The sequence below is a fragment of the Lutra lutra genome, chromosome 2 (genome assembly GCF_902655055.1).
Source record: "Lutra lutra chromosome 2, mLutLut1.2, whole genome shotgun sequence".
NCBI classification, from domain to species: domain Eukaryota; kingdom Metazoa; phylum Chordata; class Mammalia; order Carnivora; family Mustelidae; genus Lutra; species Lutra lutra.
This window is the reverse complement of record NC_062279.1, coordinates 20,855,787-20,868,350: the sequence shown is the minus strand read 5'-3', so window position 1 is coordinate 20,868,350 and position 12,564 is coordinate 20,855,787. Positions and strand designations below refer to the sequence as shown.

The window sequence follows — 12,564 nt, the reverse complement described above, 5'->3', positions numbered from 1 at the left end:
GATGTCAAGCCTCAGAGGACCCTTAGAGCAGGGGCAGGCCACAGCGATCCGACGGATTTCTCTGATTTATAGTTCAAATTCTCCCGTGATCTTCTGAGGAGCCCCTAGAGCAATAGACATGAGAATTGTCTGTACATGAGCTACCATGACAATTCCTCTAGAATTTACTTCAAGTTTTCTAACTCTGGTCTTATCTGCAGAGCTTCAGGAAAAAGGACAGTTTTGCTCCTTCATGAGCCCAAGACAAGAAAATGCAAGAAGACTGAAAGCCCTAGTTTGGAGAGACTTAACCAGATATTTGAGGAAACCAGAAGAATTCTGGATCCAGCCCAGTCGTATAGGCAAATGACAAACACTTAAAAGATAATTAATCAGAACTAGAATCTAACGTGCACAAAGGGCATGTTATTGAAACACAATTTTCTCTCTAAAATCACCCTCATTTTCATCAAACATAGCCAGATGAAGACAAATTTATTTGTAAAATAAGTCTAATTTTAACAAACTTCACCTAATTATTTATGTAAATACAAGAATAGTGATTGACCATGTAAGTTCTCTTAAATCTGCATTGCTGGGACTTTTGTAAGGGAGTTTAGGTTGAACTTTTTTAATAGCCTCTCGAGGCCAGAAGCCAAGCCAGATACTTGTCATTAGATTTGCCTGCAATACCTGTAGATTTGGGTGACTTTTTCTTAATTTTTCCAACAGATCCTTAGGTTCCTACACCCCAAGAAGTGACCCCCTTTACTCAACTGGGAACTCTATAAGCAAGGAACCAGGCCAACAATTCAGAGGGGCTCTTTCAGTTCCATAAAGTTAAACTTAGTTCCTTGAAGTTATCTGGTCATGTCTGAGTCTATGCATGACTCTCTCAAATATGACATTGTGGTCTAAGCCTTGGTAATATAACCAATGTTTCCAATGGTGTCCTGTTACAAGGAGAACAGATTCTTACTGAACTTATATAAACAATTACAATTGCCATGAAAGAATGCTCACTGCGAGTTTCTGAATTCTGAAGGGTTCAGGAGGGGAGAAAACAAATGCCTCAAATTGTTCAGAAAGTAATATTTTATCAAATTTCTATAAGTCGCAGATATCATAAGATAACACGTTTCCTTAAATCTGGAAGAGCAACATTAGAGAACCAACATTGTTTCAGAAAGAGTCATAAAAACTATAATCATCTTTTTCAATTTATTTAGTTCCACATTAGTAATTTTTTTTCCAGCAGTTCCAGAAATTCTTACCCAGTTTGGTTTCATGATGTTAAGAGTATCAAAAACCTGTACTTGTCAGAAGTTCTTATCATGAATCTCTTTGAGGTTGAAATGCATTTTGCAAGAGCATCAGAACAATAACTGTAAATGATAAAAGACTCAAAAACGGACATGGTTAAAGATCTGATCAGAGTTCATTATCATGTAGTTGGCAAGGAAATCCAGTTATTTCTGACACACACTTTAATAATTGGAATGTCAAGTGATGACCTTTTACCAGGACATATTAAAATTTTAGGGATTTCATATAATTTCTAGAACAGTTATAGCATTGACCCACAGTATAACCTAAGAAAGTTTATTATCATTTGTTTGGTAATGCTTACTTTGTCACCTAACATACTAAATAAGTCCAATGAGTCAAAAAGACTTTGCTTAGAATTTGAATTTTGGGGAAGTTTGTTAAAAACCTCAGAAACTTCTAAAGCACGTGCCTCAATACAATCATATATTATTATAGATCTTCATATTTAATTATTTAACTAAGGTGAAAAAGATTCTAGAGGCAAATACATAGGATTATACAGTAGTTAGCAAAACTTAGCTCCCTTAATACTGAGATTTTGTTTTCTTAAGTGATCAAATTTCTGATAAAAACACATTCAGAAACCTTGTTTTTCTGGGCAAATAACGGAAAAAAAAAACTTTGTAATTTCTTATTAAGAGCAGACCAACAATGCAAGAAAATCTTCTCTCTTTAACAGAAAAAAACAAGTTTTATTTGTACACCAGTGTACTTATAAAACGTATCGATTCTAATCTTAGTCCTGACCACCTATAAAATTCTTTTCCAAAGATTCCCTATAAACCTTTACACCTTTCTTTTTCATTCAGATTTTGTCCTAAGCCTTCTCTCTCTAAATAACTAATGTCATTTTAGGAAAAAATTACTTTCTTCCCTCAACAAAAATATATTTTCATTCCTTACACCTTTTCAAACATATTTCCTACGTTTTTTACATACGGACTGGTTTTCCTATTTCTGGCAGGCTCAATTACATGTATCAGAATTTTAAATTAGAAGAATTCAATTTCTAATAAAACCAAGTAGTAAGCAACTGTGAACTGTTACACCAGAATTCTTTAGATTGGAAATTTACGAATACCTTCATAATTTTTAAAAAACGTGTGCTTTTTTGTTATAGTACAATCTTTCAATATAGCATAAAACTTGTTTACTAAAAGACCGAATTTATCTTTAGTTTTTCTGTAATAAGCCAAAAGCAGATAAATCTATATTTAAATAATTGACGCTTTAGTATTTTGCCTTATTTGGAAAAGACTCAGATATCCAAAGAACTTAGCCCAATATATTATTTAACCTAGCAAAGCTTTCAAGTCTTACATTACTGAAGATTCTGTAAGCTATAAACCTTTTCATTTACTTGTTCTTAACAATTACCCATGAAAACTTCATGAGACAAACTTAAACATTATTTTAAGTCATTTTTTGCTGACAAACTGCAACAGATATCATGTGAATTTAACAAATTCGGGTAGAATGAAAGCTGTTGATACCTCCACAAGACAAGTCTGTTGTAATTAAGCAACCTTGAATTTGGTATTAACCAACCTTGAATTTGGTATTAACCGAATCTGCTGCACCTGTGTCCACTAAAATGTCAATCCCTTTGATTCCCACTGTCACATTCACTTGGTGCTCTTGCCTGGAAATCTGAAGTGGATGGTTTAGTCTGGGACGTCTTGGGCTCCTTCCTGCTGACTTGGGAATGCTCTGGTCCCACCATGAAGAGGTAGCCCAACAGTGGGCACTCTCTTTTCTCCCAGAGAGCAAGGGTGCTAGGAGCAGGAGCCAGTGGTGCTGGTCGTACCAGGGATGGTGCGGGAGCCAGCTGCCTGAATGGCTCGGAGGTGGGGGCAGCAACAGGAGGAGGGGGAAGGAGAGACAGAGGGGGGAGGGGACCCACCGGCAAGACCAGAGACAGATTTTAAAGTTTGGACCATTATTCTTCCATCTCAGTCTCTTGTCTCTCCCCACCTGCAAGACTGGTGTTTTTCTCCAGGTGCCCTTCAGCCCCGGAAGGAGGTTGGGGAGCAGGGGGTTGGTCAGACATTAGTTCCGGTGTTTGTGCCTGGGGAGCTGGATTTAGGTTTTCCAGTGGCAGCCTATCTTTCTCCTCCTTTTTCTCACTATTCTGATGATTGGAAAGGGAGTCAGGTATCTGAGATTTCTGTTCCTCTTTATTTCTCTGGACCATCAGTTGGGTCCTTTCCGGTGAAGCATCTTTGTTATGGAGTAACATAAAGACCTGGATATAGGGGCGCCTGGGTGGCTCAGTGGGTTAAGCCGCTGCCTTCGGCTCAGGTCATGATCCCAGGTCCTGGGTTCGAGCCCCGCATCAGGCTTTCTGCTCAGCAGGGAGCCTGCTTCCTCCTCTCTCTCTGCCTGCCTCTCTGCTTACTTGTGATTTCTCTCTGTCAAATAAATAAATAAAATCTTTAAAAAAAAAAAAAAAAAAAGACCTGGATATAGGGAACGTCATCCTAGATCATGTGAACTTGAAAACCAGTTGGGTTAGTTTTTCTTTTTCTGAGTTTGAAAATGCCCAGGATTTACAAGTGCTTGCCTTTAAACCAACTACATAGAGCTCCTTAACAAATGAATGTCAGCAATTATCATCTGGACGTAGAGAAAATATCTCACATTTATCACACGTATGGACATGTATATACAAAAGCAAGATGCAAACAAAATCTAGCCTTTGTCTCAGTAATATTCGTGGAGGAAGCATTAAAAACCCGATTTCTAAGGACCCCCCTCTTTCATGAAAACAAATCTAATTGCAAGATAGCCTCATAATTTGTGGGCCAATTAATTATTTATTTTCCAATTAGAATATGCTGGGTTTATGCAAAAACAGCCAAAGCCGCAGAAACAAATAAACCAGAAGAAGCCCAGAGTACCTCTGTGAGCAATGCCTTCCTCCCCAGAAGCTGGGGGCTTCACTGTTTGCACCAAACAGCTTCATAGTTTTGGGTTGTTGTGTTACAGGCAGCTTTTTCTAATTCTCTGTGCAAGAAAACTAATTTAGACATGCCCAAAGAGCCCCATCGGGGCCGGTTGAGACTCAGGTTATCCTTAAATTTTTTCCACCTAAACAACGTTAACAGTAATCCCCAACAGCCCAAATAAAATCAGGGCCATCAACTCAAATTGAGGGGGTTTGCTCATCAGGAGTTCTCTTCGACACATCCGTGGGGTGCTGGGAAGTCAGAGGGCCGGAGAGGGTGGGTGCTGGTCCTGAGCTCCAAGTTCTGGAGAACCCCTAGGGATTCTCAGCCCTGCTGCTCCGACATCCTGTCAGCCAACCATAGACCAAGAAAGGTTGATGCAAAAGGAACGAACTCTTAAAAAAAAAAAAAAAAAACAAACAAAAAACTTAAAAAGGATAGGGGCACTTGAGTGGCTCAGTCAGTTAAGTGTCTGCTTTGGGCTCAGGTCATGATCCCAGGGTCCTGGAATTGAGCCCCATGTTGGGCGCCCTGCTCAGCAGGGAGTCTGCTTCTCCCTCTCCCGCTTCTCCTGCTTGTGTTCTCTCTCTCTCTCTCTCTCTGTCAAATAGATAAACTCTTTAAAAAAAGAGAAAGGAAAATTGTTTATTTCCGCTCAAGTGAGGACAGCTATCCAGGATACTGTGTCCTCCCAAAGAAGAGAATGCTTGCAGGAAAGGAATGTTTGCTGCAGGGTTAACAGAAAACATTACAGATCATGAGACAAAGGACCCTTCAGACAGTGGTGGGCCTCACTGAAGCTTCTAGTATGTGTGAGGCTGCATGGCTTTGGTCTCATGGTCTCATGGGCTCTCGGGGAGGCTTTACTCTTTATGTTTGGAATATTCCTTTTTAGTTAATTTCAAGTGAAGCAGATTGAAGTCCACAATTATTCTCCCCCCAGATGAGTACACAGAAAACAGAAGTAAAGAGGTTTCCAAACAAGGTTACAGAACAGGGACTTTGGGCGGGAGTTGGAGAAGGTGCTAAGAGAAGCGAGAGAACAAAGAAAAAAAGCCCAAACACCGACTCTAACCCCTCCATAGAGGGACTCTAGCCTCTTACCAGGTTGGTCAGTCCTGACTAGAATCTACCAAAGTCCTTGTAAGGGACCTAAGAGGGAGTCCCGTTTGCCGAAGGTACCTGATGCAAAGCAAAGAACCAGCTGCTTGCTCCAGTGGGAGACTCAAACTCTGCCAAATCCCATGGGTGGCTTCAGCCCCCACCTACAGGATCTGCAGGGCCTGCCCCCCTCCGAGGGGGGAGCTCTGGTGCAGTCAGCACACTGAGACGTTGCCCTTTGGTTCAAGGAAGAAGACAAGGGGACCAAGCAAAGAGCACTAACATGAGACAGAAAAGAAAATTCTGAGAGAAGGAATGGGAAAAGATAGTTGTTTGAGGAATGGGATGGTCATTGAGGACAACAGGAAGCTGAAGCCCCCAGTCCCCATGACTCTAGAACAAAGAGGTCCCAGCCACCCCTCAGTCATGGGTAGAGGTCGCGGAGTCTGGCAGCCCCAGTTCTGCTGGGTCCTGTTTGTTAATGGTCGCCAAATGTTATCTGACTCAGGTCCTTTGACCCCGCAGTGGTAGAGATGAGACTATACCCCAAATGTAAAAGCACAGGCAAAGCTTTCTTGGGGTTCATGCCCCAACATGGGGGCAGGGGGCAGCACAAAGGAAAGAACGCTCAGGCCTGCTCTCCAAGAGAGGTCAGGGGAATATTTTTTAAAGGAACTTCAGTGGGAAAAAGGTGCCCTGTAGGCAGGGAGAGGTGGGGGGTCATAAGCACCTGAGTGCTCACAGGCCCTGCAGCTTGGCTAACTCTCCACCCCTGGGCATAGTTTTTAGTATTCTCATGAGGAAAAGAGTCGGTGAAAGTGCGGTACTGGGGTCCGACTTGTTGAAGACTGGTTTGCCCTGGACTGGGCTTGCTTCTTAGCTGGTGCCTTGCTCGGGCAGGAAAGCCATGATGGCCAGCAGGCAGCGGGGAGTTTTCCAAGTGCACAGGGGCTTGTCCCCGGGGTCCCTGACTGTCGCCTGTTTAGGCTGCAGAAACCTGGCAAAGCCGGGTTGGAAAGAATCAAAATGCAAGACCTCTTCTTACTTCATGATTTCTTTTTCTAGCTCAAGCCAAGAAAATATCTTTTTAAAAAAGTTCATTTAAATAAAATTATTATATTATAAAAATAGTATTATATATTATAAATATTATATTTATAAAATATATTATAAATATTATATTTATAAAATATATTATAAAAATAAAAAGTTATTAATAAAACATACTTCCCTTCTATGACTGAGGGTATGGTATAGATCCGGGAAGCTTGGGAATCACTGTCCCACAGCTGTGTGCTGTGGGGAGTAGCCCCCAATGGAGAGCAGAGCTGGAAGGCGCTGTTGTGGCCACACACCTGCTTCAAGTGAGGCCCAGGCCCTTCCCGGATCACTCTGTTGATGAGGCCCTCACAGGTGCGCTTGCCTTAACCAGCGGCCACCTGCTTGCCCAACCTGTACAAAACCTGCCCCTCTCCACAGCTCTTCAGGAGAGCGACCGGCAGGGAGAGAGGACCAGTTGTGTAGCTATATCCACAGCGCAGTGGCATTGTGTCACCAAGCCACACCAAAGCACCAAGGCTGACCAGTAACAGCTCTTGCTGTGTGGACTAGTAAGAACCGTTCCCAGTAGCCTACGCCATTTAATTCACCCCACGGTGAGCCTCCTCGCCACTTTCCATTTGCACTCTTTGTCGTCTACGTCTCAAGGTTTCTTGGACGAAACACCAGCTCCTACATTTCTGCAGCGTGTGATCGCATCTTGGAGCATGCAGACCTAACGCCCGCTGTCCCAGAGCTTGCCCTGTAGTGTTTTTGGCATTTATGAGGTCTGGGGTTCCTGCTCTCTGTAAGCATGCTAGCTCCTAAAAAGGTGTGTGAGGGGGTGGGGTCACCTGGGTGTCCGGTAAAGCCTCTGACTTTGGCTCCCATCATCCTCTCCCTGTCCTGGGGTGAGGATGCCCTGCCCTGCCCAGAGATTCCCTGCTTAGCAAGGAGTCTGCTTGCCCCTCTGCTTCGGCCCTCCCCGCTGCATGTGTTCTCTGCGCCTCTCTCAAATAAAATCTAAAAAAACAAAACAAATCAAAAGTAAGGGACCCTGGGTAAGCTGTGAAAGTTCCTCTCTTTTTTTCTTTTTTTTTTTTAAGATTTTATCCTTTCACTTGAGAGATGGTAAGAGAGAATATGAGAAGGGGTAGGGGAGAGGGAGAAGCAGGTTCCCTGCTCAGCTGGGAGCCTGCCCTGATGCAGGGCTGGATACCAAGACCCTGGGATCATAACCTAAACCAAAGGCAGATGTTTGACTGACTGAGCCCCGAGAGTGTCTCTCTTAAACTCAACCAGTAGAGAAGTTATTCATCCCCCTGTTCCTATGAATAAGTGAAAGAGCCCGGAGTGTGTAATGGTTGGTGTTATCCTCCCTGATGTCCCTCAACAAGGAGACACAGAGCCGGGAGAAATGATGACCAGCTTCGGTACCTGAAAATATGTCCTTTCCTTTTGCTTAGTTTTGCGAACTTCCAACTTCCCTATTCGGAAAAAAAATAAGTCTCCTTTAAAAAATAAGAATAGGGCGCCTGGGTGGCTCAGTGGGTTAAGCCTCTGCCTTCAGCTCAGGTCATGATCTCAGGGTCCTGGGATCGAGGCCCGCATCGGGCTCTCTGCTCAGCGGTGAGCCTGCTTCCTCCTCTCTCTGCCTGCCTCTGCCTACTTGTAATCTCTCTCTCTCTTTCTGTCAAATGAATAAATAAAATCTTTTAAAAAAAATTAAAAAAAAAAAAAGAATAGAAACGCTTTCTCTTTGCTTTCCCATCACTTAACCCTGAAGGAGCTATAGAGTGACAAATTTCAACATTTGACACCTGCAAACAAAAATTTTAATCATACTTTCTTAACTTTGAATATTGTTGGTAAATTCAAGCATCCATTTACTTTATAATCTAGTCATGTATTCAATGTATTCAACAGCCATATACACTAGGAGGAAGCTGTATGTGCAGGGTTAAACACTGCAAAGTTATTAAAAAAAATTCAGGTATGATTCCACCTTCAAGGAAGATCTAATTTGCTAGAGAAAGGAAGATACAAATAGGATTGTAAAATAACATCAAATGATGAGCAAAATTAGGGATTCATAAGTTCCTATGGGCAAACCAATAAGAGTCCATCTTGGAGCATCAGGGAAAAGTCATGGAGGGTGAAATGGATGAACTAGTCTCTCCTGGAGGGGGATCTTTGTGCCCGACAGGCGAGAGAACTGTCCGTGGCGGAAGAAGAACATTGTTTCACGCAACATGCACTCCTACAATTTTATGCACTGCTCTGAACCGTACAGCTGTAGATCTTACTTGCAAGGGAGAGAAACAAATAATAAATGAAGGAATACATACTTAATACAATGTTAGGAAGGGGTTGGTACTATAGAGAAAAATAAAGCCATCAAAGAGCAATTAATGAATTCATGCTCTTCTCATAGAGTGGTTAAGAAAAACTTTTTTTTTTAAGAAGGTGACCTTTTAGCAGGGATCTGAAACATCTAAACCTAAAATATACATGTCTATGGCATATGCATTACATTTCTATCTTATTTGCAGCATTCAATAGATTCCTGTGTTTCAAAAATTTAAAAAGAATAAAGGAGTTTGCTTTTAAAAAATAACAAATATATAAAAGAAAAAAGCAGAAATCTCCATCCCTCCCATGGTTTCTAGCTACTCAGCGAATAACCTGTGTCTGTATCTGGAGAAAACTTGTAAATATCATCTGGAGAAAACTTGTAAATATCTGGAGAAAACATTGTAAATGTTTGGAGAAACATTTACACTTGTAAATTGTAGACTGGAGAAAAGCTATTTCAGGCTAAAGAAATAGGGAGTAAAGAAGCCCAGAAGCCAGAGTTCCTTTGGTAAGTTTGAGAAAATGCAAGAGCTAGAGCAAGGAGAAGAATCCCAGGAAATTATGTTACAGAGGCCAGATCATGGAGGGCTGATGGGCCACGGGAAGGGATCCAGATTCATGCAAAGCGTGGTGAGAGGTTGTTAGGAAATTTTGAACCCTGGGATGATCTGATCTGATCTGTTTCTTAGAAGTTCACTAAGCAGTATACAAAACCGGCTGTGAGAGAACAAAAAGGACAGCTGGCAGGCTAGTCAGGGGGCTATGGTACGAGTCCCAGTGAGAAAGGAATAGGACTTGAATGAGGGCAAATATGTAGAAAAAATGGAGTAATCTCGGATTCTCCTTTTGAGTTAAGAAGTAATTAGCTACGTAACAATAGAATGAAGAAATACCTAGAGAAATTTGTTTCTTTGTTCATTCAGATTCATGATTTCAGTTTTCTTTGAAACTTTTCTCTTGCATGTCAAAACCATCTGATTGGGTGCCTGGGTGACTCAGTGGGTTAAGCCGCTGCCTTCGGATCAGGTCATGATCTCGGGGTCCTGGGATCGAGTCCCGTATCGGGCTCTCTGCCCAGCGGGGAGCCTGCTTTCCTCTCTCTCTCTCTCTCTCTCTCTCTCTGCCTTCCTCTCTGCCTGCTTGTGATCTCTCTCTCTGTCAAATAAATAAATTAATTAAAAAAAAAACAAAAACCTGTCTGATCACTGTCCCTAAAAGTGTTAAGTCCATGTTTGGAATAAATGAAGTCATTTTGCAAATTCAAAAATCTAACAAAGTAAGTGTAGCGCACAAGTAATCCGTTTCATGGAGACTTCAAACCTGATGATATCTAATAATTGTTAATGATGCAAATTATCTACGTGGCTTATCCTTTAAACTGTCAAGGTGATTTTATGACTTTTTAAAAATTAGACCGTTGAGTAACTTTTTTTAAGAAGTTGTCCATCCCTTCAGTAATGGCCTATCCACGAGCACCCCGATTTCTTTGTATCTTCTTTAGACGAGGCATGATTAAGAAGTTAAATGGAGAGTCTCCATCAAACTCACTTAATTTTCTGTGGTGTTGGAATAAGTGTGTTGGCCCCTTAAGCAGATCGTGCAATATTGCTTTTCAGATCGAGGGCTTCCTGTCCAAATGCACCACGTCTCAAAGGAGAGGATAGCTGCTGAGCTTTGGGGCTGTACCTCAGGAATGTAATTTGTTTGTTCAACAAAGCATGGCAGCTAAACCAGTAGAATTGTTTGTTGTTTAGTCTTTCTTATTAGACCATGTTGTAAAGCTCCGAGGAATGTCGAATGCTAAAATGAATTAAAGCGCATTTTCTTCTCCCCTCCTAGATCTTTCTGAATGCAGAAAAAATCCGGCTGGGGAATCTACCGACGGGCTCTTCCTCCTCCTCCTCGCCGAGCTCCTCAAATTCCCGGCAGACGGTGTACGAACTGTGCGTCTGCCCCAACGGCAAACTTTACCTTTCTCCAGCAGGAGTAGGCTCCACGTGTCAGTCCAGTAGCAACATCTGCTTGTGGAGCTGAAGTGACTGATTTCTCCTCACACCAGAATAGCCTTTTGTTCCTGTCCGTCTGCTTCACAGTCCCGCTCGGTTTCCCTTGTGATCAGTCCAGAGCTGCTTCAAACGGTCCACAGAGCAACTTCTTCCAATGCAAGCAGGGGTTCGCCGCCACCTTCTCTCGGGATTTCCTGTGCTGCTCCAGGCAGAGTGTGGGTGACGGGACAGTGGAAAAATCGTCTTCAGCGGGAAAACTGGATCATAACTTTTGCTCAAAAGGGAGAAAAACATAGGTGCCTTTGCTACATGAAGTGAAGCACACAGTTTTAGATTTTTTGCAGGACCCGGAGATGAACTGCATATACATACATTAATTACATAGATGAGATTCCCAGTATCCAATGGCAAGATGAGATGGTTGACCCTGTCAGAAAACTAATTCTACAGCCTGAAAGCACAATTTTCCAATCGTTTTTTTTTTTTTGGATGTAAACTTTTATCCCCGAGTTTTAAAATTTTCAAGCATTAGATGATGCTTGCTTTGCTAAAAATTAAATTCAATACATGATTTTTAACAAAACGAAACGAAACAAGACAGAATTCCACCCTGAGTTTTGTTTGTTTCTTTGAATTCAGTGTGTTGTTACTCTTTGTCTACTAAGTCTAGAATTTTGTACATTAGGTAATTTTGAAAGCACTCAGCAATATAATCTTTACAGAATTAACAGAACACCATTATCCTGTCATTTGTCAGATCTGAATGGCCTTATATAGTATTTACTTGCTTTTGCATGTGACGTATTTGCTTTTAACGAAACATCTAATTTATTGCAATATAAGATGGGATTAAGAGGGGCATACCGATGGTGTGGAATCCATAGTTTGTTTTTTTTAATTCACATGCTATCATTTCCATGAGGTTCTCATAGTACAACTTTCTGTTGGCTCCATTCACTTTATATTTGACTCTGACTGCTAAAATTCAAACATATCCGCGAAATAAATAAATTACTAATGTGAAGCATTTTGCCGAGAATGGATTCACTTTCCATTGGAATATAATCTTCAGAATTATATCTATGTATTTTTTTAATTGGAGGTCAAGATTTAAGGATGGTAGAAAATTAATTACAAATCCCTGCTTACACAGTAAAAAATATAAATGTTAACAAATATTGACTATGTGTTTGCTCCATTAGATTCCTATTTTCAGGAATTTGGTCCTATTTCCTTTCAGCTCTTAATACTTAGTTACCTTGATTAGACTGTTAAGCTACCCAGCTACCCTGGCATCAGAAATCATAGCTCTTTCCATTCTCTACTGCTAATTTTTTGTAAATTAGCACTAGTAACTCCAGAATAATGTAGATTCGTTTATCACAACAACACTCCTTAACTTGAATTCTTGAAACTTAGAGAATCCAAGAATGTAAAATTGAATTAAATATTTCCTATTATGGGAAGATGACTTGATTACTCTAAGGTAAGTCCTTAATTTTCACCTGTTAGTCACTTACTTTCCCCTATGCTCATTATTGCAGGTATATGGAAGCTTCATTTTAGGGGCCCATGAACATAGAACCTTTGAAATTCAGGCCTCTGTAGCATAGAGCAAAGTGGGAGATGGGAACTTGTTGGAGTAATTTGTCGAAAGTAGGAAAATTAGATAATGCAAGGAACAAAGTGAACCATTTGGCCAGAATTATCTTGTTTAGATAACCTAACATCGAATGCTTAGAAAAGCTCCATTTTACTAAAACACATTCTGTATCCACCAAAAAGTCCAAAAGCTAGTGCAGTTTTAT

The 12,564-nt window shown here is 41.2% G+C and overlaps 1 protein-coding gene across 1 annotated transcript in view; it reads left to right on the top strand.

Annotated features, from left to right (window-relative positions):
• Positions 1–11,334, top strand: part of SGCZ (sarcoglycan zeta) — a 1,128,323-nt gene extending 1,116,989 nt beyond the window's left edge. The window contains exon 8 of the mRNA XM_047715970.1: positions 10,590–11,334. Within this exon, the coding sequence (XP_047571926.1) occupies positions 10,590–10,784 (195 nt within the window). The 3' untranslated portion in view covers positions 10,785–11,334. The remainder of the gene's footprint in view (positions 1–10,589) is intronic.
• The last annotated feature ends 1,230 nt before the right edge of the window (positions 11,335–12,564 follow it).